Raw genomic sequence first — 25,386 nt, 5'->3', positions numbered from 1 at the left:
GATGGTCGTTGACCATCGACCGATGTGACTGATAACCAGCCGATGGTCTTCGACCATCGACCGATGGTGGAAGTGCTTCGGATTATGATATTACATTAGACGTTCGGTCGGTGGAAGAGACCCTTGCTCGTTGGTGGGACAACGGTCTGTCGAGTGTCTTGGTCAGTCGGCCGATGGTCTTAGGTAGAATGTCTAGCCATTATTAAGTGTTGAGTAGGCTTTTTTAGCGGCGCTTTTAATACTGATTTACTGTATTGTGCTGTTTTGTGCTAACAGATAGAAACTAACTTGATTTGCCTTATGGTCAAGTGATAAGGATAAGGAAACAGCTCAGTAATAGATTATCTTAGCTAGTTGCTGGTATTCGGTGAGTGATTCTATCTGCGGATAGAGTATTATGTAGCTGACACGCTACTTTTTCAGACTCTTTACTTTTATATTTATATCCTGTATGAATACCATGTGTAGTTAGATATTGTCATGCCGGTTAGAACAATTGCATGATTGATTATCTGTGATTTTATGTGCACATTGTTAGTTGGACACCAACCGAGGCGGCAAGGTTGGGAACCCACCGAGGCGGCAAGGTAGGGTTTGTGTGAGGTCGAACGTGGTATCCTGGTCGGGTTATGATGTTACTGATTATTCAGTATAGCATAGAAGGACGCATGTGTTGCGTTTGGATGGGTATGCAGTGGATTCAGTAAAGCGGACTATCGGTAGAATGTAGCCTGATCAGCTAAGTCGTGTGCTCGTACAAGCCACTGATCCTCATATTGTCAGTTGTTTTTTTATGCTAGTTCAGGACGTTAGCGTATCTGAGACCCTTGCTTGTTCAGTTGCTTATGCTTGGTCTGCTAGATAGTATCCATTCACTTAGCAATTGTGCTAATCCCGCACATATCCATCCCTTGCAGGTTTAGGTACTGCTGCTTAGGACGGGTGTTGAAGACGGGATAGAAGACATGTTTGACTATAAGCTGAACTCTGATGTTTTCTCTTTCTTGTACTGTTTTCACATAACACTGTCATTTTGTAAAGTTGTAATTAATGTTAACTAAGTTGATTTCTTAACTATGGTCTGTAAACGTTAACCAGGGTAATTTTAGTAATTCATGTACTTTCGCTGTGTTTAAAAAAAAAATCAGGGTGTTATAATTTAGGCTTACAAACTATACTATTAGGAATGATAAGTACAACAGGGCTGTGATCAGACTTATGATAAGGTAAGAAAATGCCACGAGCTTGAGGAAATTTATTCATTATTCCATCATTGATCATGATTCTGTCAAATTTTTTCATAGTTTCCACACCTTGGATTTTTCAATGATTTAGTCCAAGTGAAATGAAAGCCAGTGCTATTGATGTCCTCCAAGTGAAGCTTATTAATACAATCATTGAATTCATTCATATCATCAGTAAAAAGTGAGCTACCAGAAGAATATTCATGCAAGTATCTAGTGACATTGAAATTCCCCATAATGAACCATGCTGTTTTATTAGCAATTCTACTTTGAAATGCTAGTTCTTCCCATAAAGTAATTCTATCTTTTCCTTTATTGTGGGCATACACAAAGCTGCAATAAAATTTTTCTTTGGTGCTAATCACTTCCACCATATAGAATATGAGATGGCTAGTACATTTTATGATCATCACATTGACTTTGCTATCATTCCAACCCACTATAATTCTGCAACTATTGGGACTATTTTTTACATTGGAATGCCACTTCCAATTATTAAAAACATTTTCACAAACTTTTTGAATATTCTTATGTTTTAGATGAGTTTCTAACAAAATACACATACTCAAATCTTCATCCTTTATTAAATCATTTACTTCAGACTGTTTATCCAAAGTATTCATTCCTCTAATATTCCATGATGCAATCTTAAGTTCTTTCTTCATCATTGAATTAAACTAAGGTACCACCATCCATTCCCTGCAATTCATTTGTCAATACATTCTCAATGCCATTACTGACCACATCTTCAATATGATCATCAAAATCAGTGATCTGCATCTGTTCCCATTTCCTTTTGAAATATAAGAACATTTCACTAGTCCAATCCTTAGATTCATTGAGATTGGGCTGTTTCTTGTTCTTTAAAAATTGATCAACCTTAAGAAAATCATCCTGCATTCCTTCATTTGCTTAATTAAGAGCAGCATACCTATTAGAGTATGCTTGTATCTTAGGTCTATACACTGCTTTTGCTTTAATAAGATGACTTTTGTTCACATTCTGCAAATTACTTTTCTTTGTTACTTCCATATAACCATCTTTATCAGTGTTAACATCCTTCTTTTGTAACTTTTTTAATTCTTCCTCTGTCCTAGGCCTGACTTTGCACTCAAGTGTATTATGTCCAAATACTTTACAGTGATCACAAATAACATGTTTCCATTCATATTCAACCATCACTTTTTTGATACCTTTAACATTCTTATCTTTATCTTTGTACTTAATCTCAACCTGCTCAGCAAAACCCTTAGTAGCCTCAGCCTCAACCATAATTCTTGCAAATCCAGCCCTTCCACTACCTTTATGACGCGTGTTTGCAGTAAGTGTGTCCATTGAGATAGGTTTTCCAACCCTACTTGTAATAGCACTTAGTCCCTTAACATTCCATGCTTCTAAAGGCACCTCTTTGAGCTTAATCCACACAGGAACCTTAACAGGATCAGTTTTTTCTATAATAACATCTGGATCCCATTTTTGGACAAGTAATGGTTTCCCATTTACCATTCAAAGACTGCATTCAATTACTTTGTTCATCCCCTGTTCATCATCAAACTTGAAGTAGCAAATGTTCTTACAGTCCATGATGATGTCAATTAGGCCAAACTTACTCCACATTTTCCTTAAATTGTAGCTTAAAGCATTACAAGACATATATATTACATCCAACAGTGTAACCACATGCAGTTAAGTTCCATTGTTTACAGCTTTCTTCTACATACTCATTCTCAAAAACCACAAATTCATTTCCATTATCATCAACATCAGGAGGTATATAGGCTAATTTCTTATCAACTTCTCCCTTATTGACAACACTAGCATAAGTAGTTTTTTCAATTTTTGCAGATTCATTATTACTTGCATTATTATCAGAAGCATTCACAACAATGATTTACTTACACTACTGGATTCACTTGCATGTTGTTCAGAACTGGAACTTACACCTTCAATGACATCAGCAAGCTCTTTCTCACAAACCTCATTTGATTCAATCGAGTCTCCAGGTTTCTTCAATTCATTCTTCTGTTGATTATCCTTAGACTTGCAATTGAGATCATGAATTGTATCCTTAAATTTTCCAGGAATTTTCCCCTTACGAGAAGATTTCGTAGGTTTTGTGGTCATGATCAATTCGTGAAATCAGTACAGTAAACAGCAAATTGATCCTACAGAGATGTTCACCTCTCACTAATGGACAACTTTGATTCAGGAATTAGTATTGATTGAGTGTAAAAATGGTGGATCTGAACGATGAAGAAAAATGTAACTAACTTTTCCACTCAAATCGCCATATATATATATATATATATATATATATATATATATATATATATATATATATATATATATATATATATATATATATATATATATATTAATGATACCGCAACCCGCATGCGCACCTCATATGCATGCGGGCGCTTAATAGTGTGCGTATGCGGTATGCGGATTGTATCTGATTCCTTTGTTCCCGGTACGGCGGTTGCTTAGCTGTCAAGTAAATATCTTTTCCATAATTATATCCGTGATTCGGGGGAGTCAGTTATGGATGAGATTAACGTGATCTGGGACGGTTCTAGAATTAGGGTTTGCCTATAAATACAACTCTAATCATCATTGAGAGAGAGAGAGAGAGAGAGAGAGAGAGAGAGAGAGAAAGCTCAAATCGCCAATTGCATATTTAATTTTAACTTTTCTCTACAAAAGCCTTTATCATGTTAAACTATTAATCTGAGAAATTGATAGTTACATATACATGTACACCTCCAGTTCAGATTGATTACACGAGATCCATGACCACGCATCAATTTCATCATCAAAAGTATTATTATTATCGACATCATTAATTATTACCATTAGCTTCAGCAGCGTTTGAAGGATATACGAACGGTTCATCAGAATCTTCTAGCTTGAACACCAATTTTAGAACGACGATAGCTCGAACAATGTTCTAGGATTTGTGTAGGATTTTGCTAAATTATTTGATAAGTAAGTAATTGTGGCGATGGAGATGAGACTCACGAAGAATCGGTTATCGGAGATAAAAATTGGCGAAATGATGCTAAGAATTAGGGTTTTGAGAGAGGAATTTGGGGGAATACTGAAATTGGGAGGAACATTTTCTTTTGCGTATAGCCTCGATCTTTCATCGGTCTTAGCATGATTCTACACATGATTCTTCAAACATAAAAAACGTGAACATCTACCACACAAAATTTGGATATTTTTCTATAACTTTTCACACTAAAAGTATCAACATTCACATATAATTCTTCTTCACTTTTACGTTTAAGTGTGAACATATATATGATTCTTCACACAAGAGTTGTTATTTCTAAAAAAAAGTTATGTTAATCTACCATCAATAACACTACTAATTCTTATGAATACAACATCAATTCGTTATTTATGGTTGATGAGAGGTCATTAATACATAGCTAATTCCAATAAATCACCGTAATTGGAGGGTCTCATTGGCCTGCATTGAGTTGGAATTGAACCTACGAATTCACCAATTATGAGTTGGGTGCTTTAACCATTCGGTCATGGATGGTTGGCAAATCATAGTAAATGACCATATTCCAATTCAAATGGAATCTTTCGACTAAGGCAACAAGATGGTTAAATGGAATTCTTTTAGTTCTTATGTTACTTTTCAAAAATACATTTGTAAATTAATTAATTAATATAGATAACTTTTCATTTGATGGTTGGTGAAGATTCTCATCCCGATGTGGTGGATGTTGACGGTGTGAAGAGGGATGAGGATGTGCCTGGTGGTGAAGATCTTGGTGTTGCGCAAATTCATAATAATAATGTTTCGATTGGGTCCACTTACTTGAAAAACGACTTGATTGAGACTTTGGATAGGTCATATGGGTCACATTCTATTAAAATAATTTCCGAGATTCGTAAGGTTCTTGTGGTGTTTCCCTCTTCGGTTGGGTGTTTGCTTGGTTCGGGTTCGAAGAATTCTGAGTTCCGGCCTGTGTATTGGTAAATCAAGTGAAGTTTCGTGTCGGGCTTCGTGAGCGAATATTAATAAACTCAAACAACATGAGGTTGTTAACTCAAGACCTTTTTATTCAACTTTCAATGGGGGCGGAAAAGAATTCCAAGAAGAAGTCGAAGAAGAAGATTGCGAGCGAAGAAGGTTTGGAAGTCGTGGAGGATGTCGAGGTTGAAACTGGTTGGAATTTTGATGATTTCCTTTGCTATCTAATCATGTTGGTCAACAACATTAGAGGATGGCATTAGACAGTACTTCCACGAGCAAATATTTTGGTTTCTTTGAGTCGATAATGAAGGACTTCGAAGGTGAAAGGGTTAAAGCAACGCATATCAACTTCAAACTGGCTTATGAAACCAAAAACATGAAACGCCTAAAGTTAAAAGGGTCGAGCTAAATAAATTTTTCAATGAAGGAATATGATGGTCTGGTTGTTGGTTTTGGTGTCTTTTTCAGTTTCTGCCTGCTTAAAAAAGATGTTCAATTTTTTTGTATGGTTTGGTTGTCTTTTGTTTAGAAGTTTGCATTGTCTAGTTTGTTGCTTATGTTTTGTTGTCTGTTTGGTTCGTTAAGGTGTTTAGGTTGCGTTGATCGTGCTTTGTGTGTTGATCTTGTTTTATACGTGTTAACATGCTCTTCGACGTTGTGATGAAGGGTCATGGTTATAGAAGTTCTATTGTGTATTTAGTGGATTAAAGCATTAAACTTATAATAAAAAAGAATTCAATGTTAAAAGTTCTAGACTTTAAATTAAATTGATAGAAAGTACAAGACTTACAAATTAATTAACCATGTGACAAACTAATTGATTTATAATTTATGTTAACTTTATTGTTAATCTATCTTAGGGTAAAATTAATTATATTTAAACTTAGGATAAAATGTAACTCTTTACTGATAAATAATTACACTTTCAAACATATGTTTTAAATATTATGATATTTCTAGTATTAATTTTACAAGATATTACAGCAAATGTTAAGAGCTGCAGTTGAAGGGCATTGCAGATTCTTTTGGACTTATAGGCTTGTTGCTGGTGGGCTAGAGATATTTTGAACTTCGGAGTGATTAATAAACCATTTGCTTAATAAGCCTTTAATGATCTCAACCCAAGTATATAATCAATTTGATTGGGGTTTGCTATGATTCAGTTTTCATACGGTCATTCTCTGCATTTCACACACTCGATTTAGGGTTTTCTGATTCCGTTACATTTTTCATCATCTTGATTATTTAATCTCTGTTGTATATTTCTGAGTTAGAATCATAATCTTCTTAAATTTGTAATAGTTTGAGAGAGCAATTTCGGTTCTTTGTATTATTGCGATTGTACAAATTTTAGTTTATCAGGTTAATGAAGTATTGAACTCCTGTGATTGGAGGTTTATATCATTGTTTTTATAATACGATTATAGGTCAATTAATTCGTTTTTTTCTCACTCCTGGAAATAATGATGATTTGAGATGTGCCTTATCTAGGTCTTGATTACCTTTCCAACAAAAAGATCAGAATAGTATATAATAAATTTTTCACAATTAATTATCAATAGTCAGATGTTGAAGTAATTCACGCACTATTGACTCTGTGGATGAGCTTTTATGGTGGATAGATGGTGCTTTCCGATCTCACACTCATTTGGATCCCTTTTACTGTATTCCGGATGCCACCTTATGGTGATTTGGTGATTACGCAATGATATTGTTCACGACTCGCAATAAGTGAAGAAAAGTGATTTATTCGATAGCATTAGATTAGTCGCTTTTTCTTGACTCAAATCTAGAAGTAACATTGCGCCAGATTGAAATACCTGACTTTTTAATCCCATGTAATTTCTTTTTCTTGTAATCGACTAGCCACTTGCTAGTCTTGTTTTGTTTAATAAAATTTCCAAAAAAAATCAAGCATCTTCAATGAATTGCACTTCATACTACATTGTCTCAATATTTATTTATGTTGCTATTATATTGTTGAATTGTTAAATAATGAATTCTATTAGAGTTCTAATAATAAGTTAGAAATTTAGCTATCAAGTAAGAAAAAAAATAAAAATAAAAAACTTATATAAAATTTAGGTCCTTCACCAAAGTGCGAAATATTGATATCAATGTTTATCACATAATAAGTGCGGATTTAGGAGTGGTTGAATAACAATGATTCACAATTTTTCAATATTTACTACAATGATTACTGTTATTGTTATTGGAATGACAAATTCAAGTATATGATCTATTATTCCTTTCGTTTATCATGCCTAGTCCTTTATTTATATTTCATCCGTCCCATAATAAAATATCAATTATTAACTTTTTAAAATTTTTATTTGTCAACTTTGTAGATATTTTATTTGTTTTATATAATATTTAATGGAATTTATATGAATGAATTGAGTTTTAAATGTATTTTTATTCATATAATTTTTATGATAAAATATTATATAACATAAATAAAAATATATACTGTTAAAGTTGACAAAAATAACTTTGAAAAATTAATAATAAACATCTGTATTGAGATGGGGGGAGTAGCGATTAAGTTGTTAGCTCTATTGAAATTTGAATCAATCTAACTAGGTTCAACTTGATCTTCACAATTAATTGAACACAAAATGTTGTTTTTCGAAAAAAAAAAAAAATTGAACACAAAATGTTTGCTTTGAAAATTTGTCACTGTAGGATTATTTTGTGTGAAAAATATGAGTAGTCAATATCGTTACAAACTACCATTTTTAATGAAAAATCCATACTCTAACACAAGACACCCGAGAGACCCCCACAATCGAGGGTTCTGTTGAGACTTAAGTTCTCATGCTAAAGCTCCTCAAACCTGAAATAGAAGTCGTTAGGCTGGTTAGTGGGAAGATGCATCTAATCAAATGATTCGGAAAGTTATCACACTGACGAAGCAGGGAGCTACAAGGTAGTTTGGGGCAATAAGGAGTTAGAAAATTTTGCCTATTGACCAAGTTTGACCCTGTTGACTGGGAAATCTCGGGAGATGGACATCTCGTCTCGGTTTTCTTATAAAAACGAGATCTCAAGGAGAAATAAAGAGATTTACAACACTGCTCATAGCAAATAAAGAAAGTCATGTTCTTTATTTAATTTTTTTTTCTTTAGTGCCATTGTTACTTAAGTTATCATGTTTAGCGTTTTAGGCTTGATTTTTATTTACCTAGTCATTTAAGTTTTACCGTGTTCATGTTGGTAGAACCGTTCGGTTTAGGTTTGTAGTTTGCCTGTTTGTTTTATTGTTTTATGAAATTTGAATTTCCTTTTATAATTATTGTACTTTATGTTTATTGTAAAAAAAAACAAAAAACAAAAAAAAACTCTTAAGCTAGTACTAGTAATTTTCTAGGCTCTCACTTATCAAATTCACAAGGTTAATTTACAGATCAGTGGATCCAATTTGAAATAGTGCAAACCTAGATACATGCGCCATAAATGCTGACAACAATGGCATACAAGTAACGAACCAATCACAGTTCGACAACACATCATCCAAAACCAGCATGGTTTTAAGATTATGTATACCTTTTACCAAGATAGTATTTCAACCACTCATATTTCCTCTTTCTGTCTCTTAAACTTAAACTAAACTTTTCAATCCAAACACACATAACAGTTTTCTTCATCAAGTCATGGGTATACACCAAAATAGAAACTAAATATTCCTCTGTTTCCTCTTTAAATTTTGTAAACATAAACCCATATTTATCAAAGTTTCCATCTTTTTAGGTATTCTGTAAAATCCCAAGAAAAAGGTACTTATAATCAGATCAAGATCGATCAAAAAGATTTAATTTTTCTTTGGTAAACCTAAAAGAAGGTAACTTGAATCAAGAAACTAAATTTTGATCATTGATTATTTCTGGGTTTTCAAAAAGATTCAATTTTTATATTAACAATTGTTGTACTTGATGGTTTTTAGGGTTTTGGAATTGGAATAAAAACAAATGGGAAGAGGTAGGGTGCAGTTGAAGAGAATTGAAAACAAGATTAGCAGACAAGTAACATTTTCTAAAAGAAGAACAGGCTTATTGAAGAAAGCTCATGAGATCTCTGTCTTGTGTGATGCTGATGTTGCTCTTATTGTTTTCTCTACTAAAGGAAAACTTTTTGAGTACTCCACTCATTCCAGGTAGATCTGCTACCTTCTTTTTTTTTTCTTTTTTTTTTTTTTTTTTTTTTCTTTTCTTGTTTTTCAGTTTGTTAAACTCAATCTCAATCAATTTTCTTAACATATAAATATATAACTTAAAATTTAGTACATCAATTTCAGTTTTTCAGTTTGTTAAACTCATCTTCAATTTCATTGTTTTTTTTCACCCTTAAGATTTATTTTGCATGCTATATGTAAATAAGATAATCAGTTCATAAAATAGTAACTGTACTAATCTTAATTTGCACAAAAGTATTAATGTAGTTTAAATCTTATGGTAAATGTATGTATATAAATGTACTTGATTGATTTGTTTGTAGTTATGATGTGCGCATCAATCAATATTGACATAAAAAGCATATATCACAAGAGAAGTACTATAATTAGTTACAGAGGTGGGTGATGTTTTATGGTAAAATATTAGACATAACCTTATGTTGTCAATATTTTCCAAAACAAATAAACATGTTAATCATGCCAAAATTGTTCTGTTCTTGTTACCTGCTCGGCTGCTGATCTCCTTTATTTTTTTTTTTACTTTTTTTTTTTTTTTGGGGGGGGGGGGGGGGGGGGGGGGGGGGGAGGGGGGGATTGAAGACTCAACATATGGATCATATATGGGTTAGCTCTTTGCCACGTACTCAGTGAGATAAAAAACATACCCAAATCTGATTTCTAAAAGGTTGAACATGTTGTTATATTATTTAATTAATCTTTTATCTAATGATTTACGTAATAAAAAATTAATAATTTTAATAATTTAGTTTAAAGTAGAGTTTTCAGTTTTTATGGTTTAATTTTGTGTGTAAAATCGAAAATGGTTAATGTGGGTACAAAATTACTGGACTGGTCAGTACTCATGCTTCAAAGAACCTAGTACTTGCGAAATCCTTAAGTTCTTGGCTGTTCAAACACAATTTCCCACAAGAATACGTGCATGAAATTAAAGGTAAATACTGTATATAGCTAGGGCAATTAATTAGTACACCTAGATTAATTACTTTTATTGAGAATTTTCTAATTGCTTAACATTAGTTTAATAAGGAGTACGTATAAGTTACATATACAAAATACACTTCAATTCTCAGAAATATTTAAACCAAATCTAGCAATCTTGGTGGTTTTTTAAGCTCAAATGCCGAAAACCCATTTGGCATTTAGCAAGAAAACTTCACACAACCAAAAGTCCAAAACCAAAATAAACAACCTTCTCTTAAAGAAGTAATAATGTTTTTGTACATATTATTTTAAGAATATCATCATTTTGCGGGATGGTATTTTAGCGATTCGTACATTACTATGAAAAAAATATATTATCCCATTGTTAACACTTAACCTTATATAGTCGTTATATATATACAATGTACAAAAGTGATAGCTAGTTGGTTTTTTTTTTTTTTTTTTTAAGTCAAACTCACCCACCTACCTAATACTAACACGAATATATACACCACGAAATGTCCTAAACATGACTCGAACCCTCAACCTCAAAGTGATAGCTAGTTTTGTTCACACAATGACAGTCAAATTCGTTAGTAACAAGATAAGTAACTACTGATAAGTAATAAAAAGGATTTGGATAAGAAAACTCATTTTCACATATCTTAAACATTCAATTTTACAACTAAATTCAATTAAACTGTGACAAAGATAGTAACTACAGTACAGTATACTATTTCTGGATAAAATCGAATTTCTTTTCAATGTATATCATTCTCTAGACAATAACTATGACAATTGTTTATTTAATTTGTAACAGTATGGATGCAATTCTTGAAAGATATGAACGATACTCGTATGCAGAAAAGTTGCTTACTGCTCCTGAAGCAGAAACACATGTATGGCTTATATAATTTTTTTTATACGAATGTATTAATTTAACTTTTCCTTTTAAACCGATATTTGTTGTTTCAATCCAAAAAAGATACATAGCTTTGCAAGAAGTGATCTTGTTATCGATCATTGATCATTTGGTTTTAATTCTCTGCAGGGAAATTGGACACTTGAGTCGTCTAAGCTCAGGACAAAGATTGAAGTCCTAGAAAAGAACATAAGGTAAGTATACTTTGAAGTTTGGACTCAATTGCTATGGAACAAATTAAACATGTTATGAATAATAATGTTAATCATGAATTGAAATTGAGTATGTTGGGAGCCATAGATAATGAGTAGTGGTCGAAATAACTAACTAATTATAATATTTCTATGAACTATAATTAATATATAGGGCTTAAAAGAGTTGTGAGTTTTTAGAGCATACACAAGAAATCAAACACCAATTAAATGTAAACTATGACGATGACATGATCATATGATAATCCACTTAAACAATTGATTCTGTATCTCTAGCTGTAGATTATGAGGGACTCCGTGATCTTTAACTTATGCTATATTCCTAACTCATTGCGGACTCTAGCTCCGAGTTTGAATTATTCTATCTAGGAAACTTTTTTTTTTTTTTTTTACTGTTCTCATCATCTCATTTGATCACCTCAAACATCTTATGGCGTTTGAATGACTGTCATGATCTAGTACCCACCAATAATGGCTAAAAACGTCGTTGTGCCATGGTTTAGCAAAAGTAGGTAATGGATATGATGAGATCTTCAAACTAAAATTTCATTGCAACATGAACATGAGATCTTAAATAAATTAAGTCACGTCAGTTAGCATTCAAATTGCGTGTAGTTGGATTATGGTTCTTCTATTATCCGGATATTCAAAAATCTCGATTTATCATTTGATAGAAGCCAGACCGATTAGATTTTTCAAAATCCCTCTAATTAATAGCTCAGTGACAGTCAATGAGTCAAAATCGCATATAGTTGGTCAAAATTGGTCAAAGCTGATAAACATATTAATATAAATATAATTTAGAATTTTGTAGTAATTGAACGATGATAGAATAATTGTGTCGTATATTGTATTAATGAATAAGGCTAAGGGGTTTGTATGTATCGAGTATATATATAATTACACTCCAATCCCTATTCTATAAATACATATACTAGATGTAACTTAATTGTCTAATATTCCCTCGCAAGCTGAGGCCGGGGAAAGACCTGTAGCTTGGATCGTAGCAAAATAATTCTTGATGATGACAGCGTTTTGGTGAAGAAATCCGCAATCTGAACCTCGGTGGTGATGAACTGAAATGAAAGTTTCTGTTGTGCAACTCGTTTCCGAACAAAGTGGAAGTCTACTTCAACATGCTTTGAACGTGCATGAAAAATGATATTCGCAGACAAGTATGTGGCACCAAGATTGTCACACCACATAGTGGGAGCTTTCTTAATTGTAACTTGAAGTTCAAGTAGTAAATCTTGTAGCCACATTAGCTCGACAACTGTGTCAGATAAGGCTTTGTACTCGGCTTCGGTTAATGACCGAGAGACAGTCTTTTGGTTATGTGCCGACCATGAGACTATATTTGATCTCAAATATATATAGCATATCTTCTTGTGGATCGACGGTCGTCTATGCAACCAGGCCAATCTGCATCAGAAAAGTTGGTTAGAGAATTGTGAGCTGAGTTAGTGTAGGCGTGAAGAGTGATCTCGGAGTTGCGTTGAAAACGAAGTCCATAATCAGTCGTGCCCCCTGTAGGTAGAGAAGAATACGTTTCGTAGCAGACCACTGAGTATTGGTAGGTGAATGCATATATTGACAAACTTTTTTTTTACCCCGAAGGTGATATCGGGACGAGATAAAGTAACATATTGAAGTGTCATTCCGTACCAATGTTGAATAATCTTCAGCCATGGCATTGTGCATTTAGGATCTTTGTTAACAATAGTAAAAGCGGTAGGTTTGGAGAGAGGATAGAGAGTGTGAAACGAATATTCGTTGTAAGGTTTGCTTTGTTTAGGTTTTAGGCTAAGGTTAGTAAAGTCGGTAAATTTGTTTAAACGGATGGATCATAACCTTCCAATAACCATAGTTGGTTAGAAAAAGTGTAAATCCAAATTTGTGGGAATTATGCGATGTTTTATCTAGTGGTGGTGAAGGCTGTGAGATTAACCATGGTAGTAGTTGCGATCTGTGTCAACAATGGCTAGAGTTTAGACTTGTAGAGTGGCGGCATGCTGCGATTTATGTCAACAATGACTAGGGTTTAGGCCTTAGAGTGCCAGCAGCTGCTAGAATTAGGGTGGTAATGGTTTTGGGTCGTGGTATCCTTGGCGTCTGATACTAAGATAATCAGAATAATTGTATTGTATATTGTATTGGGCTTTCTTCTTACGAGGTATATTTCCCCGTAATTTCTATATGCTATTTAACTAGTTCATCATTGATTCTTAATGAGTTTATGGTAATTAATATATTAACTCCGTCAACAATGCTCCCAATCCCTACCTCCCCTTTCACCCCCAATCCCCCACCGCCACCAAAGAACACCGACGGTCACCACCACAAACCGCCACCTCCACCCTTCACCTCCAACAACGACAGCCATCTCCCACCACCGCCACCAATACCCGCCGTCAACAATCACAATAACCCTCCAACAACTACTGCAGCTGAAGAAGGTGTATGGGTCGAGGTCACCCGAAAAAGACGATCTACATCCATCTCAAAACACAAGAGCAACTCTAACCATCTCTTCTTGCACGATCCCAACATCATACCTAATACCTCCATCTCCCAGGCGAAGGATCTGATCAAAAAATATGGATCTGGCCATCAAACCTATCAATCGCCGATTAAGATTAATACCCCAAAATCACATCAACACAACTCAAACCTACCATCGAACCTCACCTCTTTTATGTTTCACAATTTTCCAGAACACCTAAACATCGCTGGACTTTGGAATATCTTCAGACCATTCGGTATCGTTAAGGAAGTTTTTGTTCCCTTCAAAAAGCTTAAAAGTGGCCAACGATTTGGGTTTGTTCGATTCGAAGATGTCAATGACAAAGAATTCATGGCAAGAAAACTAAACACCATTATTATCGATGGAAATCACTTCAAAGTTTTTATTGCCAAAGAGAGAAACTCAAAGCAGCAAACTCAAAACCCACTGCCGACTAAACCTAGACCCTTCAAAAAGATCTTCATGAACAACTCTTACGTGGATGAGAGGCTCTTCAAAGAAGTAATTATCGACAACCCAACTATCCATCAACAAGGGCAGGAAATAAAATCAAAAACAAAAAGAGTAACTCAAGCAAAGGATTGCGAAACCAACGTCAAATATCTTGAAAACGCCATCGGTGGTGTGGTCAAGAAGATTGAAACACTTGAATGCATTGAAGAAGTCTGCATTGCAGCGGGTTTACACGACTGTAACATTAAGTATTTAGGTGGAGTCTCTGTGTTACTAATCTTAAACAACAAAGCAGTGGTTACCAATATTTTGGAGAATGAAAATCATCCCATTCGTGATTGGTTGGATTCCCTTAAACCTTGGAATATCCAGGATAGCCCCCCGGGTCGACTCACCTGGGTCACGATCACAGGCGTCCCAACGATATGCTGGAATGAAAACACTTTCAAATCAATTGCTTTATGGTGGGGAGAACCCCTCGACACACAAAACTGCAACCTTTTATAAGCTAAGAATCTTGTTAAAGGTAAAGTCCTCATCAAAATTTGGGATCCAATGATTGTTAGTGGGTATGTCAGACTTTTAGTAGGCACTCAACTCGTCTATGTCCATGTTATCGAAGATACTAACGACATTGTGGAAATTGTCTCGGATTCGGATTCATACACGTCGGATGATACTTCCAACTCTAGTGAAAGTGATGGTTACACGTCTAGTAACGATGATGGGATAAAATCGGTGAACGATTCCTTTCCGCCCCTAAATCCAGATTCCGATAACGTCAACATTGAAGGTCATGGTTCTTTTTCTGATCGCAACAGTCATACTCCGGCACCGGTCGAAACAAAGCACAATAAAGGTGGAACAAACGGTTTGTCTTCCGAATCAAAACGCCTCGAAACTAACAAGATTTTTTCACAGAGCAATAAATCCCCTCATGTTCCCGATACCTTCATTAATGTCGAGAATAACGGTAACCAAAATACCCCTGACCCTTCAACTATTTTTAACACGGTGACGAGCCCAATCAATACCTCCAGGCCCATTACTCCCCCTAAACTCAATTCACCTCATCAACCCTCTAGCCCAATTCCTGAGCCCATTATTACACCAAAGTCTACCCAACCCATTATTAATATCCCGGATCAACCCGCAGCTAATCCCAGTAATGATATTCACAATCCCATTTCAACTGCCGAACCTATCCCCGATCCAAACTCAGTTAACCCAACAATCCCTAATCCCAACCCCGAGCATAACTTAAACACTGACACTGTTTTGGCAACCAACGCTGCATCAAACCAATCACCAATTATTGACCTTGATCTCCAAAAGCTCTCAGATGCTTTCAACTCTATCAAGAAACTCCCTACCAACAATCGAAAGAAATTGAAAGATAAAAACACATCATCGAAACACATCAATGAAGCTTCTTCCAATGGTCTCTCTCGTTCCAGGAAAGGTAACTCTTCGGGATCCATCGGCAGCCTCAACCATAAAGAGCTCGGAAAAGAGATCGGCATTCGTTGGAAAGCGGATCAACATTGTTGATCTACCTCCAACCCTCGGTAAGTCATTGTTTTCATAATGAATATCTTATCTCTTAACATTCGTGGTATTGGACAGGATGATCGAAAGGATTGGATTCAAAAACTCTGTAGACAAGAAAAACCACAGGTGCTAGCACTCCAGGAAACCAAGTGTGGTGAGATCGAAGACAAAGTAATAGAGAATTTTTGGGGTTCTGAAAACTTCAAGTACATACAAAAACATGCAGTAGGTTTCTCGGGTGGGATGTTGTTAGTCTGGAACACTGATGTTTTTAATGTCAATCAAGCGATCGAAGGCGAATTCTTTTTAACTATCAAAGGACATTGGAAAGGTATCGATGAAGAAATAGCTTTTGTCAATGTCTACGGACCACATAACACCGCCAAGAAGAAACTAATGTGGGAAAGTTTAGAAAATCTTCTCAACTTTAAAGACATGCCTTGGTTACTTTGCGGGGATTTTAACGAGGTTAGAGGTTTAGACGAAAGATTAAATTGCGACTTCAACAAACCCTGGTCGGATATGTTCAACGATTTCATCAATAAGTGCTGTTTAATTGAAATACCTCTTGGCGGCCAAAAGTTCACGAGAATCAGCGGAGACGGTTTAAAATTCAGTAAGTTAGATCGTTTCCTTGTCTCCAGCAAGTTTCATAATATCTGGCCAACTCTTTTCGCAAACACCTTGGATAGATTCACCTCCTACCATTGCCCAATAATTCTTCGAGACCGAATCATCGACTTTGGCCCAAAGCCAATTAGAGTATTCAACGCTTGGCTCGATGATAAGGGTTCGGTGGAAGTCATTTCAAATGCATGGAATTTACATGTCGGTGGTAACCGTGGTGATTGCATACTTTGAAATAAGCTAAAAAACGTGAAAAAAGCACTCAACGATTGGAGCAAAACAAACTTTGGTAAACTCGATATCGAGATCCAAGAACTAGCAGATTCGGTTAGCGAGTGGGAAAAGAATGCTCAGATCAGAATTTTATCTCAAACCGAGAGGGATACGTGGTTGAACGAACGTAAAGCATGGATTGAAAAAGAGAAAATCAAATGTAAAATGCTTAAACAAAAAGCCCGCATCAAATGGTCCCTTGAGGGAGACGAAAACTCAAAGTTCTTCCACAATTACGTCAAAAGGAGAAACACGAAAAATAATATTTTCGGCATTTCAATTAATGGTTGTTGGTCGGAGGAACCAAACGCAATTAAAGATGAAATCTTCAACCATTACTCGAACATCTTCAAAGCTAATAATGATTCTTCATGCTCTTTCAACCTTCAATCAAAGATCTTAAACGACAATGATAATGAGATGCTCGAAAACCCCTTTAGTGAATCCGAGATTTGGGAGGCAATTCGTTGTTGTAGTAGCTCTAAAGCACCCGGTCCGGACGGTTTCAATTTGAAATTCTACAAAAAATATTGGTGGTTAGTGAAGAATGATGTAGTTAACGCTTTCAACTGGTTTTGGTCAAATATGGAATTCTCCAAGGGGTGTAATGCTTCCTTTACCACACTCATCCCCAAAAAACATAACCCGCTAACCCCCAGTGACTTTCGCCCCATTAGCCTTATCGGGTCTTACTATAAAATTGTGGCAAAAGTTCTTTCAAAGAGACTCGAAAAGGTTATCCATAAACTCGTAGGTTTCGAACAAAGTGGATTCTTGAAAGGAAGATTTATTCTCGATGGGGTTCTCATCGCAAACGAAACTATCGATGAACTCAAACGACAAAAAAGAAAAGGTTTCATTTTCAAGGTAGATTTCGAAAAGGCTTTTGATTGCCTAAAATGGGACTTCTTGATGGAAACCATGGAGAATATCGGGTTCGGTAATAGATGGAAAAAATGGATCTTCGCATGCCTTAGCTCCGCCTCAATATCCATTCTCGTTAACGGATCCCCAACCCGTGAATTCACCCCGGAACGAGGTGTTAGGCAAGGTGACCCACTCTCCCCCTTTTTATTCATAATTGCGGCGGAAGGTTTAAACCTCCTTGTAAAGCGTGCCATGTTGTCGGGGCATTTCAAAGGGATAGAAGTCGGTAAAGAAAAAGTCATAATTTCGCACTTACAATACGCCGACGATACCATCTTTTTTGGTGAGTGGTCCCGTCACAACATATTGAACACCATGAAAATTCTCAAGTGCTTTGAAGATCTCTCGGGTCTAAAACTTAACTTCCATAAAAGCAATCTATTCGGTGTTGGTGTTTCGAATGGGGACTTGGAAAGTATAGCTCTAAGAATCGGATGTAAAGCGGGTGATTTTCCTTTTACCTACTTAGGTTTACCCATAGGAGTTAAGATGAACAAACCCACTCATTGGCTTCCGGTGGTGGACAAATTCAAAAAGCGACTCGCGGAGTGGAAATCAAAAACTTTATCTTTCGGAGGTCGGCTCACATTGGTAAAATCCGTTCTCTCTAGTCTTCCACTTTATTACTTTTCACTCTTCAAAGCCCCGTCCTCTATCTTAAAACAACTTGAATCGCTTCGTTGTAATTTTTTCTGGGGCGGGTCCGGGTCGGGTAAGAAAATATGTTGGGTTAAATGGGATGACACTTTACTACCTTACAACTCGGGAGGTTTAGACATTGGATCGCTTTCCTCCAAAAACCTAGCCTTGCTAGGAAAATGGTGGTGGCGGTTCAAATCGGAACCTTGCTCACTTTGGACTAAAGTGATTTCTAGTATTTACGGTAGGGACGGTGGGCTTGTCACTAACGACTTTTGCAGGTTTAAGAAACTCGGTGCCACTTGGTTTAACATCATCAATATCACTAAGGATTTCGAGAAAGCTGGATGGGATTTTTCGCATATTTTTTGCAGGTTTCTAAAAGATGGAAAACGCACAGCTTTTTGGCACGACCGTTGGCTTGGGAGCTTCATTCTGAAAGAAAAATACCCCCGATTATTTGCACTTGATACTGATAAAAGTTGCACCGTCTTCGATCGGGTGGACTTAGCTGGGTCATCCTTTTCATTCAATGGCAGTTGGCTCCATTCTCCAAGGGGCAGAAGCGCTAGCGATATGGAGGAGCTATCAAGTTTGATCGAGAACTTTACTCCACCTCAGAATACTAATAACGTTACCGAAGACTCGTGGCTTTGCACCCTAACAGATTCGGATAACTCTTTCACCAAACAAGTTTCGGCAAACTTAGACATGCTTCGTCTCCAACCTTCAACTGTAAAACCACCTACAAAACGCAACAGATCTGTCCCATTAAAAGTTGAACTTTTCGTTTGGCGAGCAAAACTTCATCGACTTCCAGTTAAACTCGAACTTGACAAACGTGGTTTAGACCTCGGTTCGGTTCTTTGCAATATCTGCCAAGACTCGTCCGAGACAACCGAACATATTCTTGCCACATGCCCCCAGGTTAAAGCTATATGGTTGGATTTTTACAAATGGTGGAATTTTTCTCCCCCGGCAGAACTAAACGTCGCGGATTTATTTTCAAGTAGCTGCAGCTCCAGTCTCTCATCGATAGGTTCAAAAATATGGGAAGCCACCAAGTGGGTCTGCGGTTATTCTATTTGGAGATATCGCAACCTAAAAATCTTTCAAAACCAAATCTGGGACATACCTTCAATTCTAGCGGATATCCAACTTTCATCCTTTAAATGGATTTCGGGTCGAATAAAGAAAGCTCAAATTCAATGGTCACAATGGCTCATTAACCCGAGCTCGTATTGCGTTGTTACATCAAGAGTGGGCATTGGCTAATACCCCACAGCATCCCCTATGCTTCTCGTGGCTAACCTTCTATAAGGCAAGATCTTCAGGGGTTAAACGGGCCTTGGAGTTTATGCTTTGTCGCTGCTCGATCAGCACTGTGTACTACTTCGTGTCCCTACTCGATTCGCTGAGTCCCCTCTCCTGGGGGTTTTACTTATAGTCGGTTTTTAATTCCATTTGTCTAGTAGTTATAATCGTTGGATGTTTGTTACTTTTCGGGGATGTATAATGTACATATATTTATATATTAATAAAATTATTTTGCCTTTCAAAAAAAAAAAAAACTTAATTGTCTAATATTCTTCTGACAATTATATTAAAATTTATTTTTGTCGTATCTTTTTATATTTACACATATAATTTTGAAACATACTGTTTAAATGTCAACCACGGTTGGCCGATTAGTACCTACATGGTAATCGATTAATCCCCGATTAGCAATTTTTACGAGGGTGTCATGAGGTAAAAGTGTATGCTGTGTGTTTTTAGTATTACCGAATTTGAAAATAATGTGTAAATAATGAATTACCCTTGTCAACTGTAACACCCCGAATCCGATTTACCAAAAACGACAATATTTTTTTTAAAAAAATAACACATTTGAACGTTCGTTACACTTTCAACACTTACGACCCAAACCAAATAACCCCATCAAATCCCTTCTCATGCAACTTGTTTTAACACGTCCATTATTCAATAAAACACATGTTTAACACATGACCAAGTTGAAAACATTCATTGGAACCTTAAAGGCCCGTTACATAACAAAAGGGGTAATTACGACCCTAACACGCAACCAATCGGGTTAAGACACAATAATCCAACCCGATACCAAGAGCATAATCCCGAAAATTTACTAAATCCCCAATCCTAGTACGAAAAGTCAAAACCACCCCGTCATAAGCTCAAGCACTCCTAAGCGTCTAATCTAGCAACTAGATAGCTTCAAGCCAAATGGTACCTATATAAAGGTAAACAACGAGAGGGTAAGCTTACGCTTAGTGAATGCAATAATTATACATATACATATATAATCTACTTACTTGCATTCACTTACACAAACACTGCATACAAGCTAGCAATCCAATTAGCATAAAATCACAATGTATAATGCTAAATACCCACAATGCACAACAAGCTAGCATCACCATTAGCAAACTATCATCACAATATAATATGCTAATACTGCAATCACATCTCTATGGTTAACCATAAACACACTATGGTGCAGCCTACACTGGACTCACACCTTACTCATGTTATGGTGCTGCCTACACTGGGCTCACACCGTAACACAAACGAGAGAATGATACTCACAATGACCATTGGTACTCACAACGACCGTTAGTGTACATACGCCTTGCATCACTAACCCCTGGGTAGTGTCATACGCCTCAACTTTAAACCCACCCGTCACGTAAAACATGGTGTCGTACGCCTCGACTTTAAACCCACATTTCACGCCGCAAACACGATGTGGTGTCATACGCCTTGACTTTAAACTCACACCGTGTTCACCCCACACAAGCAAATAAATCATATACATACACGTATAATTATTCCACTCACCTTGGAATGCCCGCACAAGTCATGTATAACATGATCTCTGTCCTCATATCCGATCAAGTAACCATCTATATCACACATAGGTACAATATACACATAAATAACCATTCTCTAAAAGAAAACCCGACACAAACATCCCTTAGCCGAGGGATCACACCTTGCTCGTTAAAACCCGTCCATTTAACACTTAATGGACACAACCAATTACCACTCCAGGTGGTAATCCAAGCCCACTCTAACAAGTACAATTTAACCCAAGTTATACTTGTCACCAAATAGACCAAACCTAGGTCACGACACTGGACCACTAACTAGCTAGTGGTCATACTTACACACCGCTAAGCCAAGTCAAATGCAACCCATTATCACTATGAGTGATAATTCAACTCATGCCAACGAGCATACTCGTTGGACTTCCAACCAACCCAAATAACCCTTAAGTGCAAAAGCGACCCATTTGCACTTAACGACATTAATACAAGTCAACACGACCCATAATCACTAATGGCTAGTAATTATGTTCCAAACTCACTACTTAACACTAATTCAAGTGTTTAAGTACACTACATCACCAAATCTTTCAATATACGCAATATTGACCCATAATGCATTTGACCACACTTGACTTATGTCAAATTCACCCATAATCACTAATGGCTAGTGGTTATGTCTCTAAAATGCTAATTAACACATAAATCAAGTATTTACACACTTGACTCACCAAAACTTAACTCAAACCTTAGTTTTGACAACAAATCAAAGTCAACACCTATTTTGACCAACCACATATTCTTATGAATATCAAAATTACTAACACACTTACAACCTAGTGATTAACACCCAAACCATGACAAATACTTCTAAATCGATCATCTAACTCTAAACCCACAATATTAGGGTTGCATTACCCAAATCACACATCAAAATCCCCCCAATTTTATGAGAAATGGGGTTTATAACCCAACACTAGCTCAAACCCTAACTTAGATGGAAATTAAACAACAAAATTCGGTTCTAGGGTTTACCTTAACACCAAAAGAAAGCCAAGAAGCTAGACACACCAAGAAAAACCAAGATCCACTCCAGTTTGGGTAGAAATCACCACCATCTTCACCCATTCAAGATTTCTCTCACTAGAACTCTCCTCTCTCTCTCTCTAGAGGGTTTGGTTGGTGAGAATGAGGATAAGATCTGATCTTTGGGGCTTAAAACTGTCCATAAGTGAAAAGACCAAATTGCCCTCTTCAATTTTACAAAATTACAAATTAGCATCAAAACCCGCTGTGGACAGCCGGTCCACTCTTGACCTGCCAAAATTCTTGAATCTCATGCTGGACCGTCGGACCTATGTGGACCGCCGGTCCAGGTGCAACATGTTATCACTTGAACTGGGTTTGGACCGTCAGGCAAATGTGGACCGCCGGTCCACCCTTAGCTATTAACACCAGAACTTGTTGTTGTACCGTCGGACCAATTTAGGCCACCGGTCCAGTTTGCTTCTAAAATCAGAGCGTTACATCAACCTTTGAAAAGACAAAAATAACTCTGCGTAGAGTAAACTCTCATGAGTTTTAGTATATATGGATAATAGATAATATTTTCAGAATTAATATTATTCTTAACTAAATAATTGGTAGTTACTTTTCAATTGTTAAAGTTATGCTTTTGCCCTCTAAATAAACAAGGACTAGAGTCTTTTGATTGTCTTGCATCTAGTAATCTGTCTTTTTTTGTAGGCACTATGTTGGTGAAGACCTTGAGCCCTTAAACCTTAGAGAGCTTCAAAGCATAGAGCAACAACTTGACTCTGCTCTCAAACGAGTACGAACGAAAAAGGTATTCAATCACTCCCAATATATGTTAATGTTGTTTTGCTTCCAGTTTAGTGTATTATTATTCTGTAATGGCGTTCAAGAAATCAAGTTAATTGTATATAAGTCGTTAAATCCTGCTTTTTGTATGCAGAACCAAGTCATGCATGTGTCCATCTCAGAACTCCATAAAAAGGTAATCCACATACCTTATACTACTAGTGTCTTTTAAGGGATTAGGCAAACACTATTTTGCTAAATATTTGCTGTAATTAAAGTAAGTCTGGTTGTAGTTATCTATTTAATTTTATATTTATATTTTTACACATAAAACAAAAATGTAAGTATAAAGTCTTTCAAGTGATGATGAGTTTCTTCATTCTTTTCTACTTTGTTTTGGCAGGAGAGAGTACTCCAAGAGCAAAACAATGCACTCTCTAAGAAGGTACTAATAGCAATTTTTAGTCTATTCAAACTGTGTAGACTTTATATAATAATAATAACAGAAAATAAGAAACTTTCTTGGATATAAACCAAGTAACCACCGCACCTATAGATTAAAGATATAAATTGATGTTGTAATTACTTATTACTTATATAAAACTAAATCACAAGAAAAAAAGGATAAGATGAACCCTATATTAAGCAATAGTTGATCTTGTCCACATGTATAATCTCCAAAACAGTTGAAGGAGAACGAGAAAAGCAACGAGCAACTGAATGCAGGTTTTCCGTTATCTCATCGTCAGGTGGCACCGCCACCACCACCGCCACCGCCAACTCAGACGCCACACTTAGTTCCTCTTGCAATTGGAAGGTATGCATAAGCTTTCTAATTAGTGTCCTAATTTTTATAAATTTATTACATTTACTCATTGCAATTACACGGCTGATTAAACTAAACCAAGGACTCAATTTGTATTGAATTTTCTAGTAATAGACCATTTTATGGAGGATCAGTTATAAGGCAGGATGATTCGGCTCGAGCTCATACCATATCTGCTGGGATGATGCCCCCATGGCTACTTCGTCACATTAACGAATAATTATTAAGGCAACCTTAATTTGAGTATATGTTTATAAAATGGTATGCTTAAATGAGTAATCAGGCTGCCAATGACTTAATTTTTCATGTATGGAATTTTATATTACACTGCCATAAAGTATATTCAATCACTGTTCTATAAATATATGTTAGTCTGATCAATATGAATTTCTACCACTAAATACTACTAGTATTAGATCGTTATGAGATAGATAAAATTATTCTTCAACGAGTTGATTATGCATGATGTAATTTAACAAGTAGGTGGACTTATAGTTAGGGGTGACTTAGGCACAAGCTAGTATAAGGTAAATTTTAAACATGGTAAAAAAAGCTTTAACTGGGGTGATCAAGAAGAGTGGCCGCTAGTTTGTTTCCGATCAGCTTTCGTACGTTTGGGATCAAGTGATTGGTTTGGGTCCCTGTGTTTAGTTGATGTGTTGTGTTATGTTGTGCTGTGCTTTATTTAGTTGTTGGAGCATTGGTTTGTATTGTTTTCTAGTTGTTGCAGTATCGTTGTGGCGTTAGATGTTGGTTGTTTCACGTGTTATTTGGTCAGGGCTCGTCTCCAGATAGCTTTGTTTAGTAGGTAAAGTTCGTGTTTTCTTGTTGCAAGGCTTGATGATTTCCTTTGTAATCTCTCAGATTGGCCCTTTCTTTTGTATGAATTTGGCTTAGTTTATAAAGTTTTTGTTATTTTTGCTCGAAAAATGTGGACATATAGTCGCATCAGAAATTAAAGTTGGCTAATTTTAAGGATCAAATCTGTACAGGGAAGGGTTCAGAGTCGCTAGCATACATTGAAAAATTATGTGGCTTTACCCCTTCCACATGCATAAACAGCATCTTTTTAACTGTACCTCGTACTATAAGCGAGCATGCATGTACCATGTACTTTTATCACAAACAGAAGAATGGTTTAAAAAAGTCCTGTTACCAAACCACGTGGCATACCATTGGTCTTGTTGATTAGACTGTTTCTAACCGTGGCGTGACGTCAAAGGCAAGTGATGTACTTTTTGGTGATATGTCAAGGTCAAGAGATGAAGTTAAATAAAGGGGAGTATCAAATTTGAAGGTTAAATTTGTGAATGGGTGATGTGGTAAAATATTATTGGTAGTTGTGTATAAAATATATTAATTAATAATATATAAAAATATGTGGCGAAATCTGATTGGCTGAAACAAATTTAAC

The 25,386-nt window shown here is 36.0% G+C and overlaps 2 protein-coding genes across 3 annotated transcripts; one reads left to right on the top strand and one right to left on the bottom strand.

Moving 5' to 3' along the window:
- Positions 1-1,288: 1,288 nt before the first annotated feature.
- LOC139859130 (uncharacterized) lies at positions 1,289-1,909 on the bottom strand. The gene has a single exon (XM_071847935.1). It carries the CDS (start codon positions 1,907-1,909, stop codon positions 1,289-1,291), a length of 621 nt encoding a protein of 206 aa, XP_071704036.1.
- Positions 1,910-8,881: 6,972 nt separating this feature from the next.
- Positions 8,882-24,313, top strand: LOC139856938 (agamous-like MADS-box protein FUL-L). Of its 2 annotated transcripts, none has more exons than XM_071845646.1 (9): positions 8,882-9,082; positions 9,185-9,394; positions 11,175-11,253; positions 11,406-11,470; positions 23,072-23,171; positions 23,301-23,342; positions 23,550-23,591; positions 23,833-23,963; positions 24,087-24,313. In XM_071845646.1, exons 2-9 carry the CDS (start codon positions 9,210-9,212, stop codon positions 24,190-24,192), a joined length of 750 nt encoding a protein of 249 aa, XP_071701747.1. In that variant the 5' UTR covers positions 8,882-9,082; positions 9,185-9,209; the 3' UTR covers positions 24,193-24,313. The 2 variants fall into 2 exon arrangements, with proteins under 2 accessions (XP_071701747.1, XP_071701746.1); XM_071845645.1 differs by having other exon boundaries at positions 24,081-24,313.
- Positions 24,314-25,386: the final 1,073 nt, after the last annotated feature.

Source organism: Rutidosis leptorrhynchoides, chromosome 7 (genome assembly GCF_046630445.1).
Source record: "Rutidosis leptorrhynchoides isolate AG116_Rl617_1_P2 chromosome 7, CSIRO_AGI_Rlap_v1, whole genome shotgun sequence".
Taxonomy (NCBI): domain Eukaryota; kingdom Viridiplantae; phylum Streptophyta; class Magnoliopsida; order Asterales; family Asteraceae; genus Rutidosis; species Rutidosis leptorrhynchoides.
The sequence above is the reverse complement of the archived record's forward strand: the minus strand, read 5'-3'. Positions and strand labels throughout refer to the sequence as shown.

What these genes read in the sequence shown, in the direction of transcription:
- LOC139859130 (XM_071847935.1), bottom strand. Translation starts at nt 1,909, where the DNA reads ATGAAGAAAGAACTTAAGATTGCATCATGGAATATTAGAGGAATGAAT.
- LOC139856938 (XM_071845645.1), top strand. Translation starts at nt 9,210, where the DNA reads ATGGGAAGAGGTAGGGTGCAGTTGAAGAGAATTGAAAACAAGATTAGC. An exon ending in GAGTACTCCACTCATTCCAG is followed by an intron (nt 9,395 to 11,174) that starts GTAGATCTGCTA and finishes AATTTGTAACAG; the next exon opens with TATGGATGCAATTCTTGAAA. An exon ending in ACAATGCACTCTCTAAGAAG is followed by an intron (nt 23,592 to 23,832) that starts GTACTAATAGCA and finishes TCTCCAAAACAG; the next exon opens with TTGAAGGAGAACGAGAAAAG.